Source organism: Euprymna scolopes, chromosome 13 (genome assembly GCF_053919585.1).
Source record: "Euprymna scolopes isolate OS-2025 chromosome 13, ASM5391958v1, whole genome shotgun sequence".
Taxonomy (NCBI): domain Eukaryota; kingdom Metazoa; phylum Mollusca; class Cephalopoda; order Sepiida; family Sepiolidae; genus Euprymna; species Euprymna scolopes.
This window is the reverse complement of record NC_136494.1, coordinates 103,875,801-103,900,616: the sequence shown is the minus strand read 5'-3', so window position 1 is coordinate 103,900,616 and position 24,816 is coordinate 103,875,801. Positions and strand designations below refer to the sequence as shown.

Here is a 24,816-nt window from a genome sequence, read left to right as displayed (position 1 = left end):
TCATTGGGAACTGTTGTCAGAAAGAGATCTAGAAGTGAGGCATGTTGATCGTGCTGGTCTGGGAAACGTGTCGGAAATGTAACCATCTGAGATAGGGAATGAGATATAGAGAAGCTATATGTGGCGCTACCAGCTACGTCTGCGTGATTTGAGAATCCTAGCCAGTTACTGTGGTGGACATTGAAGTCACCAAATACATGTATTTGTGCGCTAGTATCGAGGGAGAGTGCTATATCTATGCTGTCTGAGACTTTGTTTATTAGGGTACAGTCTTGGTTTGAGGGAGAGCGGTAGAGAAAATATAAGTAGCTAATATTGTGTTGCATATTTAGTCTGAAGCACATAAAGGCCTGGCCCTCTGATTCTAGTTTTATTTCTCTAGTTAGGGGGAGGGTGTTTCGAATATAGACTCCAAGTCCATGCATATGTCTGTCCGAGTCCTTACGGTAGAGTGGGAGATAACCAGGCATGTTAAAGTGGTTAGAGGGTATGGAGGAGTGAAGGTTAGTTTCACTTAATGCTAAGATATCCGGGGTGTTTACAAGGAGAAATGAGTCAACATCATCTAAGTTAGTTCTAAGCCCGCGGATATTAGTAAATGCAAGCCTCAAGGGAGGAGGCAGGTTGGTTTTCTTTGAGTTTGGTCCTGGTTTAAACGTAACTTTTGCTTGAGCTGTCATTTCATTTTATTTTATTTAAAAGTTTCAGTTAGGGTGGATGAGTGAGGGGGTGCTGGACAAGTAGTTGTGCAGAATACCAGACATGCAATACAAGTAGACCATCAGCTGTCCTCACCCACAGGATTGTGGCCTCAGGAAAGCCCACCGGGGATGAGTGCAGGGTCCCTTTCCATGCGCGACATGGCACTACAAACATCCCGATATTTTACAACTGTTGATGGAGCAGCCGCTCTAAGCGCTACCAAAGAGTTAGGGCTCCTGTACTATCAGTCGGAAACAGCAGCCAGGAACTGTCAATCCGGTACCCTCAATCCATTAGGCAAAGCCAGCCCAGTCCAACTGCACTGACATATATGGCACTGAAGCACCCCACTGTGTCCAGTTTAGGGGGATGGGATGTGGCAGGAGTGGGGAAAAGCGGCGTTCATTACCCTAGTCAGGAAACAAGGTCAACCACTGGGTGATTCAAGCGAGTCCCTGTGATAGTACCTCTACGCCTGGCCAATAGGCAAAGAAGGAGTATGAAAGCCGAGCGATAGACAGAGTCTATCTCCTCCTTAAGCAGTTTAGGTTTGCCAACCGGTGATTTGTTTGAGTCACCAGCTCTAGGAAGGTTGTCGTCCAGGACTGAAGAGACCTCCCTCCCCTAGGTTTAGTTTCAGAGTTTTCCTTCTCCTAGACGGATGGCCTGGGAAGACCTACGGGTCCATCAGCTCCGAGGGGGTTCGCCCTGCGCCTGGGTCCTAATCCAGGTATTTCTGCGACCCCGCATGGGTAGTTAATATTTATTGGTTATTTAGGTTAATATCTCCTGGAAAAATCGGGCATTTAGGTTAGCTTCTACAGAAGATTTTCACTCCTCAAGTGTGGTTTAAAAAGGGCATTATTATGCTGTCCATTTTCATTTATACTGAGAGAGGGTATACGTAAAAATTCATGCAGTGGAAGCAGTTAAATTTGCTACAGTATTGGATCGAGAGAGTCGAGTTAATGTATGGTTAGATATAGTTTTGTAAGTTTAGCAATGTATGGTTAGATATGGTTTAGTAGGTTTAGGAATGTATGGTTAGATATGGTTTAGTAGGTTTAGGATTAGGATAAAGTGTTAGAGTATGATCTACTTTCTATTAGAAATTCTGATTTGGTGCCCAAACCGGACATTTAGTAAGACTGAAAGATTAGATATGCTTAGTATAGAGACAAGAGAACATTTGATATGGAGTACAGTTATACCTGATAGATATAGGTTATTGCATATTCTGTAAGTATAGTTAAAGTATAGATGGATGGATAAGTAGTATTGTATACGAATGCATGGAATTTTAGACAATTTGAGTAAGTTGCCTTTAGACTACAACTAAGGAGAATGACTTCGCCTTTCTCTTAATACCCGGAAGTTTTTATTTCAATGAGTACCGGTTTAGTTTGTGTAATAATTATTGCAATACTATCTCTTAATAAAGAGATATTAATGGTTACTGTTCATTATAGATTACTTTAAGTCAATGTATTGGACTAAGGCTAGTAAGTATTTACTTAGAAGCTTGGTTATGGGTTGGGAGTTATAATCGGGAGCATGCCTAGGAAATTTTAGGTGTTAATGGGTATCGATTTACGAGCTTGTTATGGTCAAGGGCGGAGAGCAAGGACCCATCTAAGTTACGTGAGACGGATTTGTTTAGTGTCAACTTAGGAAGTAGAGCAGATTTGATTTGTTAGTGATCAGGAGAAAGAGAATTTAAGTAAAAAATAATAAGGTTTGTCATGCAAAACAGACAAGGCAGTCATCTTGGAGGTAAAGTATCTATAGGAGGTACTTGCTTAGTATACAAGCAGCAGTATTTTGTAGTTTGGAGAGGAATTTTAGGTACAATAGTTTCATGACTTATTGCACAAGTCCGTAGTCAAGGTGAGGGACGATGTACTTCTAATATTGAAACTGGGTTTATCTAATTTTAAAAGTAGTTGACTAGAGTGTTATTAGGTGTTCTACTTAGCTTAGGGATAGAATAAAGATTTAAGGTAATATTCAGGGTGATATAAGCAATTTCATGAGGATTGGATATATGATCACTGGATGTTGAACTGCTCAGGAGGATTCTTGTATCAATTAAGAAGGATGTCTTGGTGATATAAGATTTGAGAAATTAAACCTCATAATTTATTATACCATACCTGTTCACATTGAAACACTTATCACAATATTCTGTGGATCTATATTAAAAAAACCTTGTTAAACTTTGTAACATATTTCCATTCTATGGAGGTCAGGTGCGAACGAACACCCCATAATTTTATTATACCATATTTCTTCAAACTGAAACATAATTATCAAAGTATACTTACGCAGATAGATATGAAAAGTCTTTATTAAAGTTTGTGCCTATTTCCATTCTATGGAGGCCAGGCGCGAACGCAGACCCCACAATTTTATTATACCACCCCTATTTAAGTTAAAACATACTTATCAAAGTATTATTATGTACATCTATATCAAAACCCTTGTAAACGTTTTTTTTTTAATTTTTAATTTTTTTATTTCCATACTTTGTGGACCAGGCGCGAACGCAGACCCCACAATTTTAATGAACCACCGTTCTGCCAGATCAAACATACCCATACCTGTGTCTCGATAATCTTCTATCATTATATGTAATCAGTTTTTTAAAATAGTCAACCGTATAAGAGCCTATTCGTGACCACACACACACACACACACACACACACACACACACACACACACACATTCAGCTTTATATTATAGATATACTAGCAGAGATACCCGATTTTACCCAGCATTGAATGAAGATGCAGGAATATTTCAGATGTAAAAGTAAGGTATCATGTTTCACTTGTGTTCTAAACGGAAACATTCTCGTTGAACACGCCCCTGTTTTATCAAAGAAATTACTGCTTATTTTATACGCCGAGCCCTTCTGCTTGTGCGATGATAAAACTTTTCAAAAGCACTTGCGATGTTTTAGTCGAGACCGGCCTGTTTCCTCTTTAATCAGATGTTTTAGATTATAGATTTTTGAAACTTCCGATGCAAAATCTACCTAAGAATACTCCCAGACACATAAAGCAAATTTGTGCGAATTTTCTAAAAGAATTGACTCAGCTATTTTGGAGTTCATAGGAAGCAAACTCAAACACACACACAGATAAAATGGCTTTTTATATATAAAATATAAAATTAGCTATCTGTATATGTTTATGTATTTGTAAGTAAGTATAGGATTTACACCTAAACTAATTAACCACTTGTTATGATTTTTGAAACACAACAGATATATACCAGGAGTCCAAATGTAATCTAATTTTAATTTTATTCAATTTTAAATAGAAACAAATAAAATTGAAGAGCTTCATGGAAATTCTCATATTTTCAGTTTTTACGAAAATTTAACAATAAGTATTAAGGCATCAATTAATAAATATTGTCTAAATTTCAGTTTTTTTTCAAGCATGTTGAAAAGGTAATTTATGAAACATAATATGGACACAATCCTAAATATAGATTCCATGAAAAAAGCTTCTTTCTTTGACCTACACGTCTATGGAACTCTCTTCCATTCCTCTGCTTTTCAGCTGACTACATTATGGTCGTCTTAAAGTCCAACGAAAATAAGTTCTTAAATAATCCAGTTTACCAAATTTCCACTAGTAACGATTACTACGATATTGTCCTATTGATTACCATACGCTCATTAACCCTTATCGTCGAGTGGTCTCCGGGCCTTGATAAGTGGTGACACCTTTGTAAAAAATACAACTAGCATTTTAAAATTCTAATAATTCAGACTTTCCTCGTGTCATAGATTAATAGTCATTAGACGACAATTAAGCAAGACTTCCTGTGGCAAAGTATTATTAAGATCCCTTAATCTTAAGTCTTTAATCCGAGGAATTCTTTAAAAAAATCATGTAATCGATTTTGATGAAAATTGGAATAGGGATTCTAGATATAAGGTTTACTGCATTATATCTTGATTTTAATGTTTGTAAAGGGATATAAATCTGTCCTGTTCAAGGAATTAAGTTTACCCAGCTTAGGACGTACATACGAGTATGTACATACCTGCATACATTCGTGACAGACGAAGACCATCTTTGCCTTTCTTATTATCATTCTTTATTATTTACATTATTTATATTTTGTTCTTTTTTTTACACACATATATATATATATATATATATATATATATATATATATATATATATATATATGGGGAAATGTGATAGATAGCAATTTCTATTTTTTTAAAATTATTTAACTTCAGTCAGTTTTAAGAGATCAAGGGGCTTCCTCCTTGATTCCGTCACGATTTTAATTTATATCCGAGGGCTCTTTTAAAAATAGACACTTTTCCTTTATAGCTGCTATCTGTATTTCGTTATGACTTGGTCTTCTATGGATTGCTTCTGAAGATTCTTTTTTATTAGGCCAGTTGCTTCTGTCACAACCAGATTAATGTTTATTTCTTTCAGAGACCATGTTTTTTTTTTTAGATCAGTTTTTAGATCCGGATATTTTGTTATCTTTTCCCATTTAGCTCTATTAAGGCCAGAATCATTTGGGACTGTGATATCGATAATGAGCACTTTTGTTGGAATGAAAATGGCCCTTCAGACCAGACTTGCTTTTACATATTTGTTGTAGAGATCACACATATGCTGGAGTGGTACTGTCTTTTTGTTTTATTTTACTTCAGTTGAAGTTCTCAGAAATCAAGGGGACCACAACCTGGGGCTAACACTTGAACTCTATATGAGATACATAGATATTCGAATGTTCCATTTAAGTTTTTTATCTCTCAAACACTGAGTTAATAAAGAAATTGAGAACAAAATTTTCCTCTCCCCAATTAACCATTTTCATATGTTGTAGTATATCTTTTGTTTTGGTCTCTTGGTCTTATTGGATTCCAGGACAAGGATTTATCTAGTGTGGTGGAGTATCCAGCTTTGTGTTATTACTTGAGGTAAAATCACTTGGACAAGGTGCACCATTCCTCGTAAAAGCTAATGTGAGTTAGCCATAGTGAGGAGATCTTATTTGAGCAGCAAATACTATGTGATTTTGAATATTTGGTCAGGGTTTACTTCTCTGGAAAAAGTATCCTCATGCCAGGTTGTTCTGACAAACCCTTGTACAGAGAGACCTTAGACACTCGAGGACAGTGTCTCACTGTAGACATTCATGTGACACTTTAAACCCCCACCTGATTTGATTTATTTAGCAAATAAGACATTTATACTCCTCTGAATTGCCCCTGTTTAAAAAAGAACTGATTTATATTTGTTCGCTTATAACTAGCTAAACCGGATTTAGATAAATTTATCTTACGGCATACATCACAAACACGGTTCATCTCAAAAGCTTCTAGCAGATCTGAGAGATTTTCTTTCCAGATATACACGTTTAATTTTCGCATAGTCGTGTCTTTCTTTCTCCAAACTATCACAGTCGTAGTAAACCGTAAAGTGTCACTTTTCACAATCACTGGCAACACTTTCCCTTTTAGGTTACACTTGATATTGTCCTTAATATTTTGGGGGTTTGTGTTGTGGATGCAATCTTGTATAATTTCGCCGTAAAACAGACGCTTATGTAAACTCTCACCATCCATCCTTGTTAGGTGTGCAGCCCACCTCATCAGGTTATGTATAATCAACTTTTCAATGCATGGTACGTCAATTTGGACGAGGACATCTGTATAAGGTGTAAAAGAGTCACACTTGATATTTAGAATGCATCTCAGGAATTTTTATACAAAATATGAGTTCTCTCATAATTTGTAGTTTTCAATTTATGTGGTTACCAGATAAATTATAGCTTGCCTATGAATATTTTTTTGCTTTTTTTTTTGCTTTCCTCTGAGGATAAGCGGCATTCTTTGAAACTATGGAATCCGGAACATTTTAAGTTTTCAACTTTTCTTCGTCGAATAATAAATCGTAAATTCTAATTTACAGAATTTTAATTTAATTTCTTATACATACATGATGGCAGCAAATTCGCTTTCGAACATTGCCATTACTTGATATAGCACACAAAAAAGGTATATAGAAACACGAAAACATTCAGTGATGGGCTGCACGAATGTGGCTTTTAAGCCCTGCTGAACTCTGGCATTCCTTCGCACACATTGTACAGACATGTGCACCACTAGAAGCACTTTCTTGATGTTCTTTTCTATGCAGGATCAAATTCTGTTTCAAAGCGCCTGTTGTTTTGTACATCCGCCTACAGTTGACACAGGTTAACTCTGGTAACTCAAGACTGCTTTGTGGCCCGCTGCGCCGATGAGTAGACTGGTGACTCATCAGCCCAGCTCTGCTAAGACATATTCTTCCATACACCCTACACTCCAGACCAATTTGGCACCCCCTCCCATCCATGGATCCTTTCACTCTCCCTTTCCGGATATCGCGCTTCAGCCGCTCATACTGGGTTCGATCCACCTCAAACTTGCCCACACCTCCCTGCAAGGCCCTTCTCCACCCTCCGCGATCCAAAGCAAGACTCTCCCAGGTTCTTTCATCAATCTCACATTTTTTTAAGGTGGATCTTAAACAATCCTTAAATCTGAATTTAGGCTTTTGAGCCAGACGTCTTCCCTTGGCAAGCTCGCCATAAAGGAGTTGTTTGGGAAGTCGACTGTCTAACATCCTCACCACATGCCCACTCCATCTCAGTCTATGCTTAATAACGTGAGCCTCAATGCTAAGGCATTGGGTCCGATCAAGAACCTCCACATCACTGACATACATCTGCCAACCCACACCTAAGATTCGCTGTAGGCACATCTGGTGAAACTGCTCGAGACGTCCCAAATGCTCTCTGTATGTTGTCCAAGTTTCACAACCATAGAGAAGAGTAGAGAGAACGCATGTGGCATAAACCTTAATCTTAGTTGGCAGCAAGATCCCATGACGTCTCCACAAACGCTCGTCCAACTTTCCGAAGGCATCACTTGCCCTGCTGATCCGTAACGATACCTCATCATCCATGGCACCAGACATACTCAGTGTGCTACCCAAGTATACAAACTTAGAGATAACCGCTATCCTTGACCCACAGATATAAACTGATGGCTCATAGTATGGCATGCCCGGAGCAGGCTGATACATTAAGAGAGTTTGAGTACCTTTGTACTTGCATTGAAGCGCCTAATGTTGGACAACCCCCCAGTAGTTCGGTAACAAATATAGACACCATCAGAGCCCCCCCCCCAAATGCCATCCGAAAGACCATGGTGAAATACAACGCAAAGTGTGTGGGTGCTGGAATGTCTCCCTGCTTAACACCATTTTCTACTGAGATAGGATCAGCCAGCTTTCCCCCAACGTTGATCACAGCCTTCATATCATCGTGGAAGAGCTTTAAGATGGTTACAAACTTGTCAGGACAGCCAAGCCTTTTCAAAATCTCCCACAAAGCATCCCTATTGACTGTATCAAAGGCCTTAGTTAAATCGATGAACACCTGATACAGTCCCTTTTGCTGTTCTATACATTTCTCCTGCAGTTGCATGGCTGTAAAAATCATATCCACTGTCCCTCAACATCTTCTGAAACCACACTGCGACTCAGGCAAAACATCATTAGCAATATGCTCCAGCATTCTGTCTAGCATAATCCTACAGAGCACCTTACCGACTACTGACAGCAAAGAGATGCCTCGATAGTTTCCACATTCATCTCTGCTACTCTTCCCCTTGTATAGCACTACCATCAATGCATCCCGCCAATCTTGCGGAATACACTCATCTCACCAAGCAGTCTGCAACAATTCCGTTAAGCGTTGCATCATCTTAGGTTCAGAACATTTAAAGATCTCCACATGCAAACGATTCAGGTCAGAAGACTTTCCATTGTTCAGCTTATGGACAGCTGTTTCAACCTCCTGGAGAGAAGGAACCTCTGCCAAGATATCCTTGACCGGATTGCTAGGAATCGACCTAACAAACTCCTGATCAACATAATAAGGTCTGTTAAGGAGGTTATCGAAATACTCCCTTCTTCTATGAAGAATGTCGGTAGAGTCTTGAAGAAGATCCCCACCATCTTTCGAGCACAGAGGAGTGATAGGTGATCTGGATGGTCTTTAAACCACGCACAGTAGGCTGTATAAGACCTTGGTTTTGTTCGAATCCGAGGCGAGCTGTATTTCCTCAGCTTTACGCCTCAACCATTCATTTCGCATGTTACGCAACCTCCTCTGCACCTCGTGCTTGATTGCCTTAAACTTGTCCCTCAATCGATCTTGCTCACCATCCAACAAACCACATCCGAGATAAGCGTGCAATGCCCTGGCTTTTGAATCAAGCAGAGCCTGAATTTAAGTATCATTTTCATTGAACCAATCCTGATGTTCACGCTCACAATAATCCAATACTCTCTCACACACCTCATAGAGAGATTCCTTAAAAGCAGGCCAAGTATTTTCACAATCAATCTCTTCCATCTCCTTAACTAGTTTCTCTCTCACAATATTGTCCTTTAGACGGGTAACATTAAGTCGCTTTAGGATAGCCACACTAGCTCCCCTCATCTTGAGCTTCACAACACATTTAATCTTTGCACGAACCAACCGATGGTCGGTCCAGCACACTACACCCCGCATGACACGAACACTGCAGATATCCCTCATCTCACATTTTCTGACTAACACATAGTCTATCAAGTGCCATTTTTTTGGAACCAGGATGCATCCAGGTCGTCTTGTATTTGTCCTTCTGCTGGAACACGGTGTTACCGATTTTAAAACCCATCTCTGAACAAAACTGCAACAACATCAGACCATTGTTATTACACTTGCCCACTCCGTCCCAGGTTTCAAAAATTTCCCAGCACGTCCCAGGTTTCAAAATTTCTTCCCACCCTAGCATTAAAATCTCCAAGAATGAAGATCTTATCAGCAGAGGGAATGCGTCTAACTACACTGCACAAAGAAAGGTAGAAAGCAACCTTTTTATCTTCTGTTGCAAAAAAGTTGTATAACGACCATTTAGCAGAGGTAACCTCATAGTCATGATCCGGTCACTCACACTACAGGGAAGTTCTTCCAGGCTAGAAAGAACTGATGCCTTTATAGCAAAAACCACACCTGATTCCCTCTTACATCCATCCGCTCTACCACTCCAGAAAATGGAGTAGGCCCCAGCCAACTCAGAAAACTGTCTCTCATCAGCCAGCCTGGTCTCAGACAGAGCAACTATGTCGACGTCATAATGTTGAAGTTCCTTAGATACAAGAGCAGATCTACGCTCTGGACGCGTTATTGCTGACGGCAAGTCAAGCAGCGTCCACACATTCCAACAGCCGATGGTCATTGTCATATATTTCCTCCCAGTAGCATGATGACGACCGGATCCAGGCTGTGGAGCCCTGAAACATCTGCGGGCCAGACCCTGGAAATTCCAGTTCCCTTATTGCCATTTACGTTTATAATCATATTTTCCAAGTTCATTGAATGTTTTGCCGTTTTAGACTACAGCCAGCCTTTTTTGCTATCAAGATACACGAGATGGTAAAATGTGTATCTAATTTATATCGAGCAATGCCTGTGCATGAGGATTGTTATAGTGGGGAAAGACTTTGTGCCGAGACAATCCCACTCTCTAAACAACTGCCACATTGATCCAAAAAGAAGAGCAAGTCAACATCATTGGATGCAGCAGTCATCGCAGGTTTTATATCAGAGTTTTCCTTCTCCTAGGGAAGTTGCCTTCACTACGGCTTACAGAGCCCTCTCCACTCACCATGCCATTTGATCCATGACTGGAACTTAGGTTGCTGGGCACCTGAGCATATTCCACATGCCGGTGGGTCATATATGCCGCAGCTTACAAGGCCTAAGCTCCTCTGGAGGTTTCTGTCAGGGTTACCTCACCCTTAGCCTTTGGTTAAAAGAACCTTGGCCCACAAGGCAGTGGAGGCCCAGTTATACGGTGCAGGACATTGGCCGTTCATCAGAGCCCCGTTTGCGTGGCAGTGGTCACAACGTGCACGTAGGGTTGATTTGTCTGGGAGAAGCACAGAAAGACGCTAAGACATCTGTGTGCTTTTAACGCACGTCCACACCAGACCTTGACCACTTATACATACATACATACATACATACATACATACATACATGATGGCAGCAACTCGTTCTTGAGTATTGCCATTACTTAATATATCTCTGGCTCAAATGACGCAAACAGTCACTTCTATAAACTTTCTATGGTCCTGCACATTCACTGATGACTGGGTCCAAGCTGTGGTGCCCCGAACACCTACCAGGCCAGGCCCTGGAAGTTTCAGAGCTCTTATTGCCATTGACACCCATATTCCCATCAGTCCTCATTGAATGTCCGTTTGCCATTTTAGGCTAAAGCCAACCCTTTTGTTATCGAAATACACACTGATTGCAACACACACACACACACACACACACACACACACACACACACACACACACACACACACACATATATAGTGACAAATGTCACTACAATAAGTTTACTGTTTCAATCTAAAAATATTTCATTAGCCGACAGAGGCCCCCATTCTTACTTAAGGCCAGTCTCTTAACGAAAATAAGAAATTCGGAAGGCTTTTTTCTTTTCTTTTTTCCTTTTCCTTTTTGTTATGTTATAAAATTATAATATACATAGTACCCCTTTTTGATCGTGTCTTTTTCGTTAGCGATGTTCCGTAGTTATTGGAGCTATTCTGATACAAAACCTATCTATTAACACTTCCAGATACATGATGCATATTTGTATGGAACAAACTCACACATATACAAAGCGTTATGTACACACACACACACACACACACACACACACACACACACACACACACACACACACATATATATATGTGTGTGTGTGTATGTGTGTGTGTGTATATACTACATACAGTACTGTTTTCCTGTATTAGGGTTGCAACTATAGCAGCAACTCAAGCCAGGATTTTAACTCGACCCCACAGGCAATAGTCAGTGCTTCTCACCGTTACGCTATTTAGTTGCTACCGAGATGGGTATGGAAAATTAAAATTTCCAATGTCCAGAGCCTAAGCTGTATTTGTTTACACAAACAGCATTGCTTTTTTTCACGAGCGACAGTTTGTTATTTCCCTTCCCACCCAATGTTCTTAACCCAAGATGGGGAGTCTCTCTCTCTCTCTCTCTCTCTCTCTCTCTCTCTCTATATATATATATATATATATATATATATATATATATATATATTGTTTAAATATATAATTATTCACTGACACGTGTTTCGTCATCTACGACTCACCAGAGTGGCTAAATCTAGCGAGATTAGAAATCTAAACGCCATAGTTAGAAGCCTAAGCCTGTTCACCTGAACTATCTCGCGTGACTACTGGGTGTATCGCGTTGTTATGTAGATGTTATTTATTTGTTTTTGTTTGCTGAATTTGAATGAATTAAATTATTAATACGAAAGTGCATTATTACCTAAATGCGTGTTGGGAATAATTTTCGCTTTTATCAATTTGGTATCCCCAAATGAGGAGCGCCACATATATTATTTTTAAAATATACTTATCCACTGACACGTGTTTCGTTGTCTACGACTCCTCAGTGAGTGAATCTAGCGAGATTCGAAATCGGGATCCCATGGTGAGAAGCCTAAACCTCTATCCCTGGGCTATCTCGAGTGACTGCTGGATGTTTTGCGTTTTTTATGTAGGAGTTATTTATTTGTTTTGTTTGCGATACTTTGGAATGAATTCAATTATTAATACGTAAGTGCATTAAGAAAAAAATATAGATATAAGCAGGAGCTATGTGTGGTGGAAGAGGTTTGTAAAGTTATTGGTATGTGTCTCTTATAATGTATTAATGGTTAAGTTAAGTCCATGTTGAAATGGATGTCTTTGCGTTGGGCAATTTGAAGAACACACATCATCTCGGGAGTTGAAACATAGTTCCACTCTGGTTATATATTATTTCTCTATCTGGCTACCTGGCAAACATATATAGCCTTCTATAGAGAGGGGGGTGGGAACACCGAACGGGCGTGGATATCGGCTACTAATCCGTTTAAGAACATGAGTATATGTAAATTATCATTCGCATCAAATGTATAAAATAGCTTAAAATAGAAAGTATACACACAGATCGACAAGAACGGAAAAGGACAGACAGATGTTTCGACTATTAGAAGGGATATCTATTTCTGTTTGTTGTCAAAATGTTAAATCCTCCAATCGGAATTTTATTTATTGTCATTAATTGATACTCACATCTTGTCCCCCCCCTCTTTTCTGTTTCAAGAAATGTTATGTTGTAGGCAACAACCATTAAAACGATATCCACATAAATTCAACATAAATCTAACTTTACAATTGAAGGTTCTTATTTAATTACCTTGTTTCCTTGACCGAACATTTAAATTCATGATTCACTTCGACGCAGGATGTTGCCAAGGAAAATGCTGAAACTCGTACTGTTTTCTTGTGTTTTAATACCCATGAGCAACACTTTTGCGTTTCAGCGAAGTAAGTAATGATTTTTTTTTATCAATATAAACTCGATAATGTGCTTTTGATGATATTTGTTTCCTTGGGTATTCATATTTGAAAAGTTTATTTTACGATTAGCTTTACGCTCAGCGTTGCCCGGTCGCACAACACGCTTAAACGTAATATTTTAATTTATGCAGATTGCGTATGTATTATTATAGAATCAATTATCTGTTGAATATTATATATTACAAGGAGTAATTTGCTCGGTGGACTAATTTGCAAAAAACAAAAAAAAAAAACAAAACAAACAAACAAAAAAACAAAAACAAAAACAAAAATTAATAATAATAATAATAATGATAATAATGTCGTTCATCAAATTCCGTCTGTTTTTGTTTACAACATCATGTCAGCTGATATTTAGCTTTGACGATGAATGCCCTGGAAAAGTCACTTCTGATTATTGTTTAGTTTTAAAATTTGAAAACGAAGAAATGATTTGCGGCTATTTTAAATGGTACTCTTTTTTTTATCGTAAATTGAACTAATTAATAAGAAAAAAAAAATAGTGAGGTACACCCGATCTTGAGCAGGGGACCATTCGATCTATAGTCGAATGCTCTACTACTGAGCTATTTCTCCAGATGACAGCTATTCTGCTTTTCTTAGGAAAAAATGATTTGCTAAGAATTGAATCTCCCTTTATTAGCTGAGAATTATCTCCCTTGGCCGGTGCAACGTAAAATTAAAAAAAATATTTTTTTATCTGTGAGAAAGAAAGGCTATTTTTAGGATTGGATTTTTTCGATTTCCGATACTTATAGGATGAATTTCTGTACAAAATATATCTAAGAACACTGCCAGACATATGAACTGTTTGTGAAATTTAAAAGCTGTTTCGAAACCTATAAGAAAAGAACTCATACACACAGTGACTTTTATACAATAGTAAAGATAGAGATGCATATTTTAGAAATCGTTATCTTCAATTCAAAAACATTTGTAACTAATAGATGTTTGTCGCTGGTCGGAAAAGTCCTATGACATTTTACTTCAGATAATATTAATTTTTGAAACTCAATGTAATACTTATTTGTTCCATAGCTTTCTCTCTTTATGATGTGCTTTACTTGTATAAGCTCCTAGGACTGACTTTTCATTTAATTTATACCTCCAGTTCAGCACCTCTTGGCAGAGAATGTTATTCCTTTTTCCCGATTTCTTTAAACTTTTCTCTTTTTTACGTAACCTTTCGCTTACTTCTTTCTCCGATGAAGAACCGCTGCACGTAGAAATTAGTATGTCCCATTCTCACACTATTACAACAATGGTCATATATATGATCATATATATAATCATATATATGATCATATATATAATCATATATATGATCATATATATAATCATATATATGATCATATATTATTATAATGATATTCAGAAACAAGGCTACAGAGAGGTCACTCTTATATACTTGTTCAGGGTTGCCAGATTGGCCTTTTTAAAGCTGAATTTTGCGGATTTGGCCTTTTAAAAGCAGTTCAGTTTCTAAAAATTGTATTTCACCTTTTCCAAAGCGTAACGTGCGAACTAACAAAGGAGGGAACAAGTGACATATTATATAGATTAAAGCTCAAAGTTACTAATATATCTTTTTTTAGATAATCATAACACAGGACATTCACTTAGGGTTCCTATTTACAATGCCTCCCCATGGGACAGAGTTAGACACCAGGGTCGTTTTTTAATGTGGAGAAAAGGAACAAAAATAAAAATTGTCTCAGTCGTGAAGGATTTCTCCTCCACTTACAGAGAACAAGAAATTGAAGTGCAGCATCTGAAGAACAGATACTACACTTTGAGGTATTTATTTGCTCCCCCACCGAGCAAATTAGGCACATGGCCGATTTTTAATGTGAGGAGTGAAGAGGAAATGGGGCCAACTCCCCGGGGAGTAGGGGAGCTGGATAGTGACAATTGGTATGAAGGGTTGTCCCTACATTGACCAAGGTCTTATATGTGGGGTTGCCCCCACATATGGTCTTTGTTTACAGTACCTTCCGGAACAGATGGTGTTTATTTGCTCCCCCACTGAGCAAATTAGGCACAAGGCCGTTTTTAATGTGAGGTAAAAACCAGCTCCCCTAAAAGGGGTCACTCTGGTTACCAAAAATAATAATTGTCCCAGTATAGAGGGTTTCCCCTCCATTGACTGGTACAAATTATCTTAAGTGCAGTATCTGCCGGAACAGATACTACACTTTGATCCCGACCCGAAGGCCATTTACTTAGGGTTAATACAAAGGTTTATTTACAAAGGGGATACAAGGCGAGAGTCTCTCCCCCCCCCTCTCTCTCTATCTCAGTGTCTTGGAACTCTGATTCCCGGAGGAGTATATCTACATTGTCTGAATATTAATGTACGGAGGAGTGCTAAGTCATTCCATTATAACAGTAACACTTATTTATTTCATGGCCCTATGTTTGATGAAGCTCTTTACATGTATAAGCTCCTAGGACTAGACAAGGTTCAAAAGAGAGTCACCAACCTGATAGGTCCTGAACTGTCATTTAAGCTTCAGCCTCTGTCCCATCGACGAAATATAGTATCCCTCTGCCTGCTCTACAAGTACTTTAACGGATAATGCTACGACGAACTGCAAGCACTTGTACCCCCTCGACATAAATACTCTCGACAAACCCGACAAGCAGCTAAATCCCACTCCTTCACAATAGCGATCCCTAGATGTAAGAGAGCCTTCTACTCCAGTAGTTTCTTCCCCAAAACCGCTAGACTTTGGAATTCGTTTCCGGATTCCTGCTTCCCCAACTGTATTGACATGCAGAAGTTCAAGTGTAACGTGAACCGACAGTTTGCTGCCCAACTCCCCATATAGTACCACTGTAGCTTATGCCCATGATTTTAGCCCCCTCCATCAACGTGGCAATGTGCCTTGTTTGGGGTGAAAATGTAAAAAAAAAAGAAAGAAAGACTGACTTTTCATCTAGATCTAAAATTGAATAGCTTACAACCGATTTGTTGATAAGACAATTGGGAACATAGTTGGCTTATTTTACTGCTACAAAGCGAACAGATATAAATTAATTGTTATTGACAAAAAAAAAAAAAAATTAAAAAAACACTGAGCAAACATTAAAAATATACTACTTTAGTTTAGATATATTAGTTTACTAGCATGTCCCATGGAAAGTCCACAGAATAAGAAATATATTAAATAAAAAATGTTTTTATGAAGCTGATGTTTTTTTCGATGGCGCAAACATTTATTTAGGCAGGAAACCAAATAACACGCAGCAAATATGAGTTTATTAATATTTGTACGATAATAATTTCCATTGTATTTTAAACATAAAACTATCCCAAATGAAATAAATTAATAAGTGCTAATAAATACTCAGAAAGTTTTATTGTGCTACATAGTTCAATATATTTAATAAAGACATATATTGTAAGAGATAATTTTTAATCTACTAGACAGGGTTCTTTTTATCTGCTTCTTTCGAATGTTCCATTTCTTATGTAAGGTTTTGTTAATTTTTTATTTGATAAAAAAATCGCTGCAAGTCGAAATTACTACAAATTCATTTCTCACACCATTGGAACAATGATCGTATATTATCATAATTATATTCGAAAACGAGTTTACACTGAAAGGAAATCACTATCATATTTTTATTCAAGGTTACCAGTTCGTGAATTTTGCTTTTTTTGACACAGTTTGACATTGAAAAATTGTATTTGGCATTTTTTCAAAACGTAACGAAATAAGGAAAAATCAGAATCTCTATTTACCTATATAAAAAAACGCACTTTGTAGGTGAATTCATTCCTCTGGACTCCGAAACGGATAACCCCATATTTTTGAAATTTCACACAAATGTACTTTATATGCCTTTCAGTCCAACACCTTTTGACAGACAATGTTTTTTTTATCTGTTTCTTTCGAATGTTCCCTTTCTCATGTAACGATTAGATATTGTAAAAAAAACTGTCCTTTCTATTTGAGTGTGACTGTCGCCAGGAAAGATTTCCAAGAACTGTGGTTCTTCGCGCTCGTGGAACATATTGCGACAGGACTGTTCCTGTAGATTATTGGCCCTGTCGGTGGGGCATTAGAATACACCGACTGCCCCCCCCCCCTGCAGGGGTAAAAGTCCCTCAATGGGGGTCCTGGATATGACCTTAAACTATATCCAGTGGTGAGGCCCCAGCTTGTGGGCTTTGGGGAGTGTGGAGCCACCCTTTAATTAACATTTCTCCCAGGTCCACTCTGACCCGGAGTGGTAGTACCTGTTAGGGTCCCAACTATGGGTTAAATAGAAACCGACGTGAAAACAACAAATATATTCTATTAAAAAAATCTTTCAAAATCTTTGGATTCGGCATTAAATAACCCGAAAAGGGTTGATATGCCGTAAAACAAAACAATCAACCAACCAACCTGTAGATTATAACTGTGTCATCTTCAAAGCTACTATCAGCAGACTTTTATCTACAGCCGTTTCCATAAATATTCAAACTTGTTCCTGACAATCATTTTATCTAATTTATTCTTATCTTCGACTGTCATTTAGCCTTGATATGTGGTAGTGTATTTAATAAAAAAAAAAATCGTAAACAGGCAGTTAGACACATAATTCTTCATTTGTGAAATTAACTACACTTTCCATGATCAGAAAAAGCATTAAATTTTAGCAATGAAAGACGTTTTTCATTAACAAATATGAAAAAATATTTTCTATAGCCACTCCATGTCAAATAAATCGTTCTCTCTATTGAGTTCTTCCTTTCTTTCTTCATGCAAACAATAAAAATCTCGATATTGAAAATAAATGTTATATATATAAGCATACACATACTAGCAAAAGTACCCGTCGTTGACTGGGTTAAAAACAGCCTAAAGAAAATGGACTCTGATTTATGAAAGTATGACAGGTTATGAAAAGGAAGGGTTGTAAAGAGATAGCTTCGAATTTGGGGGTATCAAAACCAAAGCAAAATATGATGAAAGTAAGAATAAAATATGATGAAAGTAAGAATAAAATAGATAAACCCCATAATTTATTATACCATACCTGTTCACACTGAAACACTTATCACAATATTCTGTGGATCTATATTAAAAACCTTGTTAAATTTTGTGACATATTTCCATTCTATGGAGGTCAGGCGCGAACGAACACCCCATAATTTTATTATACCATATTTCTTCAAACTGAAACATAATTATCAAAGTATACTTACGCAGATAGATATGAAAAGTCTTTGTTAAAGTTTGTGCCTATTTCCATTCTATGGAGGCCAGGCGCGAACCACAATTTTATTATACCATCCCTATTTAAGTTAAAACATACTTATCAGAGTATTATTATGTACATCCATATAAAAAAACACGTGTAAACGTTTTTTTTAATTTTTTTATTTTTTATTTCCATACTTTGTGGACCAGGCGTGTACGCAGACCCCACAATTTTAATGAATCATCATTATGCCAGATCAAACATACCCATCTTCTATCATTATATGTGCTCAGTTTTCTATAATAGTCAGCCATATAGGAGCGTCTTTGTGAGTGGTCACGAATAGGCTCCTATATGGTTGACTATTACAGAAAACTGATCACATATAATGATAGGAGATGTATCGAGACACAGGAATGGGTATGTTAATCTGGCATAATAATGATTCAGTGTGAACAGGTATGGTATAACAAATTATGCGGTTTATCTATTTTATTTTTACTTTCATCATATTTTGCTTTGGATTTTGTTGTGCCTTGCCACGAAGAAAACAGAACAACGGAATAGAGTTTAAACACTGTATTACTGGAACAACAATGTAAAAAGGTTACAACTGAAAAGAGTAGTAAACGTCACCGAGCGACTGAAAAGAGTAGTAAACGTCACCACACCTGGGATCAAAAGGTCTATGGTTTATATAATGGATAGAACAGTCCATTTGGAGGGCGATTCCCCCACAACACCCCCTTCACAAGCTGATTTCCGCGGTTGTGAAAATCAGTGTTTCTACCTTTTGGGGCTCACTACCAAGGTGTCTGTGCGCTTCCTCTTTCTGCCGGAGCGTCTCGGTTCTTATGTCCCTTTTGGAGGGTCTATGTCAAAACAGTCATACACAGTTTCAATCGCCTCACTGCCGTCCTGTGCTGGTTCTTCTTGATCCTCGTAGAAGCGTTTCCTAATTTGGTTCAGGTGCCCCTTATGTTGGAACTTTGGGGCCTGAATGATGTATGTAACATGGCCGATTCTTCGTAAGATCGTGCCCTGTTCCCAAAAAGAAACGTTATTTCTAAAATGTCTAAAATACACGTTATCTCCGCTGTTAAACCGTTTCGTTGGCATTGTAGAGGTTCTGTTGTGTACTATGTGTTTGGGTAGCAGTTTATTAAGTACGGATTTTATTTTCCGTCCAAGCATGATTTCTGCTGGGGATCCCGCATCTGGTTTGTTCGGATTTCTCGTGATTCTGTAAACCTGCAGAAATTGCTGAAGGGCCTTTTCTGTCGGTGTACCGGACGCCTTTTTTAATGCCGTTTTAAGCGTATCGACGAAGCGTTCGGCCTGGCCGTTGCTTCTGGCGTGGTACTGGGGTGTCGTAATATGCTTGACGATACGTCTCGCAGAATTGTCTGAACTCTGTCGTGGTAAACTGTGTAGCGTTGTCGCTAACCAGACAGTCTACAACTCCAAACCGAGCAAACCATTCCAATAAAAAATTTTTCGTTGTTGCCGTGGTCGTTTTTTTTGCACCTTAGTCCCTCTGGCCATTTAGAGTAAGAGTCAACTACTATCAGGTAGTAAAAATCCTCCACAGGTCCAGCATAATCGATGTGGATCCTCGACCATGGTTGTTCAGCCTTAAGCCAAGGTTTATATGTTATCAGTGGTGCTTTTGCAGCCAAAACACAGCCTTCTAAGGACCTGTTGAAACCGGTCGCGAAGTCGGCGCAAACGCGAATTTCCCCGGACCTTTATTTTACGTAAACTGCTGGAGCAGCCACTCACTATATTCAATTTTAGCCAGTATACCGATGCGTTCTAATCTGTCTAGTTCCTGATTTATTTTGTTCAGGGAAGCGAACGGGACATTACGTTTCTTTTTAAACACCGGTTGTGTGCCAGTTTTCAACTTAAAATCTGCGGCCATTTTTGTACATCTCCCAAGGCCAGGAGTAAATACGTTTGTGAATTCATTTTTAAAACAAATTATAAGTTTCTCCGTTTCTGCTGGGCGGGTATCTATTTTCTTGCAGAATGTGGATATAGGAAGATCCCAGAGACGAAACTCCTCCATGCTGTTAGAACCGAACAGGTTCCTACTATCGTTTAGCACATACAATCTTAGTTTTTTTTTTGTTTTTACCCCGTAAAGTGACGTTTGTAATTAATTCACCTTCAAAATGAATTTTTGTACGATTAATGACCGTCGCCGTTCTGTTAGTTTTTAACATAGTCGGCTTTCGTAATATTTTCCACGTTTTGAGATTTATTATTGAAAGATCCGATCCACTGTCTAATTGGAATTTAATAGCCTTGCCGAAAATGTTAACCGTTACATATTTGCCTAGATTTTCCTTAGTTCTGGTTTGATGTACACGGCTTATATTCTGAGTTTTCCTACAGTGCGAAATTTTATGACCGATCTTATTGCATAAATGGCATCTTTTTGTTAAGAATGGGCAATCCCTTACCCAATGTATTCCACCACATCTGAAACAAGCGCTCGGTGCTTTTAGTTTTTCCGAGTTTCGGTGGTTAGTGTCTGTGTGCCATTTCGACAGGTTTTTCTTAGTTACTTTTTTTTATATTCGCGATGCCTGCTTCGATATTTCTTGCATCTTTTTTTATAATTTCTACTTTTTGACAATCCTCAGTCAATTTTTGAAGTGTTAAGTTCGGTTCATTTTCTACTTTTGTAAGGATTCTGCGCCTGATTTCCGCATCTTTCCCCGAGGTTAACTCTTGCGCAAACACAAGACATTTAAAATTGTCTGTTGTTAGTTCAGACAACTTAAAGTTATCACAGTGTTCACTACAGCTGCGTAGGTGGCAAAATCGTCATTATCGTCTTTTACCACATTCAAACCCCTCTAACGCTTATGGAAAAAATCCGCTGCTTTCCGAGGCAGGATGTAATCCATGTACTTATGCTCAGCTGTTTCCAATTTTCCTAGTAGAAGTCTTGTTTTCTTTTGATCAGACCAGTTACTGCAGTCAATATTAAAAAAATCTTCAGAAAATACGCTGCGAATGATTTTTCCTCTTCCTCGTATTTAAAATTGTCTATCGCGGTTCATATTGTATTCTGAGAAAATGCCGAATTGCTTTCCGCGTTCGCATTATTCTTAACAATTTCTGTAAGCAATTCCTCTGTTCGTAATTGACGTTCGGTTAATTGTTTTTGAACTTCTAATTGACGTTCGGCTAACTGTTTTTGAACTTCCTTTTGCTATTCCTCGGTTCGTATTTGACATTCCGCTAACTGTTTTTGCAATCCCTTTTGCTGTTCCTCGAATCGGATTTGACGTTCAGTCCAGTGTTTTTCGGATTGTGACTGACGCTTTGCGGCATCAATATGCAACTTGGCCAAATGTTCCAACGCTACTCTCAATTCGTCGATTTTGCTTTGTCAGCATTAGCAATTTCAAAACGTTCGCTGAATTTTACAAAACCGTTTTATTCTTTCTTATTTCTTCCTCCAGACAATAAAACGAACAGAAAAAACATAAATATATAAAAAGTTCATTGTCTAAAGACAAAAAAAATCAAGCGTATATTTTTCTCCAGAGAAAAAAAAATAACGCCCGATTTTAGCAGCGAAAGTGACGAATTCTTTTTCCAAAAGTATAAAAAATTAACTTTTTAAGTCGCGACGAACCTTTTTCTTTTTGCAAAAGTACAGCGCTGTCTTTGAAAGTCGTGACCAACTTTTTTCTTTTCAACTCTTTTTTTTTCCGTAATGATCTGCGTTTTTTTTTAGTTACCGTGAACCTTTCAGTTGTAAGTGTTATGTTAAACACTTCCTTAGGCTTGATAACATTTGAGTTCGACGTCGTTAGTATTTTTAGAATACTATTTTAACGCGAGTATTTTTTTTCAATGTCGTTACTGGTTTCGATTTTAGTATGCTCCTTGAATCCAATGTCGTCAGTGTTTAGTTTTTTAGAACACTGTTTTTAAACGTGAGTACGTTCTCCGAATCAAACGTCGCCAGTGTTATAGCTTGCAATAAGCCACAAAGAAAACAGAACAACGGAATAGAGTTTAAACAATGTATTACTGGAACAACAACGTAAAAAGGTTACAACTGAAAAGAATAGTAAACGTCACCGAGCAGGCGAGGGTGGCTCTGGTGTTAATATTTATTTGCATAAATATACACAAAATGTGGCACATGGCCAAAAATAGGGGGGGGGTTAATGTGGACCTATCTAACATAAAGTTAACTTAACTAGACTCTTTCACCAGAATACCAGAATCACTCTATGGGAATCCTAATTATAACCCGAAAAATGATATATACATGATGTGGGGGGGGGTTGGGGCTAAAAATTTTATATACAAAAAGAATGAAATATTTACAATGAAAAAATAGTAGTTAGTAAAAGAGCCTCCCACTACTAATTGTGGCAGATAGAAAGCTTTGTCAGTCGAAAAGACGCAGGTCCACACGAAAACTGACTTTATTGAATAAACACCACAAAGACGACCTGCATCACTGACAAAGCAGTCCATCCGTCACCTAATTGGGGTCGGGAATGGGGGTTATCGAACCTAAGGTGGGAAGAAAAAAAAAAAAAGGGTTGGGTATCCTTAACAAACATGGACGGTGCCAAGACACCGACAGCTGTCCCCAATGATCCTGAGGTCATCTCATTAGTGATGGCCCCATCAGGGGACAAACCACCGATGTCTAGAGGAAATGTTAACTTAATCGCTCTATAAAGTGAAGGGTGGATTTTTATGGGGACCCGTCCAACACATAGTTTCTCCATTTTAAATATGTCGGAGTCGCTAAAAAAGGCTGCTGGAGGAATGATATTAAAAGCAGAGTTTGCTTCCTCCAGCATAGTCCAAACTCCTTTGGCCTCTTCACGACTTCTGACCACAGTTAAAAGTCTTTTGGCATTAGGAAAATTTTCTGGGTTTGTAATGTCCAGTTTGCTTATCTGCTTCACCGCGTAGAGGTTTCGGTAGTCTTTTCTAACGTGATTTTTGGATATGGTCTCTATATTAGCCGTGATCTTACACACGTCTTTGCCCTGAAAAAAAGGGGGTCTTTTCTTTTTTTGGTCTTTTTCCACGGAGGGACTTCTGTGTCTTTTCTTTTCAGAAGTAGAAGGGCGAGGTGATGGAGGAGGGGGCATGTCAATTTTCATAGGGGAAGCGGGGGGAGAATTTTGGGGTGTATTCTTTGGGGAGCAGAATGGAGACGGTTTAGGGGACGGTTTAGGGGTCTTTTTGGATGGGGAGCCTAGAGTTGTCAACTTTGGGTCTCTTTTTGGTACGTTTGCGGGAGAGAGGGGTGGCGCTTTACGGGGTGATCTTTTTTCTTTTGGGGGAGGGGCAGGCTTTTCGGGGAAGAGAGATTCGGGGAAATCTAATATTTTTTCTTTTTCTTTTTTCTTCTCGCTTTGCTTGCGCTTTTCATCAAGCGAGTCCTTTATTTTTAGCAGGGCCTTAAATTTGTTGCCCCCCCGGGTCTTTACTGGTCCTAATGTCTAATATCTGCTCTTTGGTCAGTTTATCCGCGTACGTTTTACGAGGCGATTTAGAAAACGGTACCAGTGTCCATTCTCTCTTTTTAGACGATTCCATCTCAGAGTTGAATTTTTTTTCGAATTCTTCTGTTGTGATTTCTTTAATCACTTCAATTTTTTTGCTTGTATTTGGCGTTCTAGCCTCAGGTTCGAGGTGCCCAACAATCACCTCTTTAGGGTTTGTTGTGTTTGTCACATTGGTTTTGGTCTTTTTCGGACAAGTGTAGGTTAAGTGACCTACTTCACTACAAATCCAGCAGGTCGGCCTCCTCCCTGTGACCACAATGGGGAGTTTTTCAGCTCCCGCTTCCAGGAAGTAGGGTATTTCGAGGAAAGCTTCTTTGTTTAAAAGGATGTCGAAGGACCAGACTCCGTTGTACTGGTCCACCTCTATACCAGTAATATCACCGAATTTCAGGAGGTAGGCAGCTAGATATTCACCTGGGACCGCCCCTGGCACTTCGAAAATGGAAACAGTCGTTCTCCTCCGTCCTAGGTACTCCATTCTTAAAATGTAGTCTTGTGTAATGATTTCTTTTTTAGTTAGTGCGACGCATTCTTCTTCTGTTTTAAACAGGGCGGCCCAGGTATTGTAGCCTCTGCATTTCGTTACACGATCCGCACGCATTCCTGCCGTTGCCAGTAATTTAGTTACAGTTTCCTTTGTTGACCTGATCAATTTTTTGGTCTTGCGATCTACCACAAAAAGTGAGATCGTTTTCTTGGCAAATTCCTGTAGCCGTGGTGCTTCTAACGTAACTCCTGTTTCTGTAACATATTGCAAACATTTCCTTGCTTCCGTTAAAAAGTTGTTAACGTCTATTTTAACTTTAGGTGGTTTT

General features: G+C 38.5%; 1 protein-coding gene across 2 annotated transcripts in view; it reads left to right on the top strand.

Moving 5' to 3' along the window:
• LOC145292128 (uncharacterized) overlaps window positions 1-24,816 on the top strand; it is a 63,997-nt gene that overhangs the window by 27,095 nt on the left and 12,086 nt on the right. The window contains exon 1 of one of the 2 annotated variants that reach the window (XM_080138233.1): window positions 13,050-13,208. The exons of the other annotated variant lie outside the window; for it this stretch is intronic. Within the exon in view, the coding sequence (XP_079994359.1) occupies window positions 13,127-13,208 (82 nt within the window). The 5' untranslated portion in view covers window positions 13,050-13,126. Of the gene's footprint in view, window positions 1-13,049; window positions 13,209-24,816 lie in introns of those variants that run through there. 2 annotated transcript variants of the gene reach the window in all.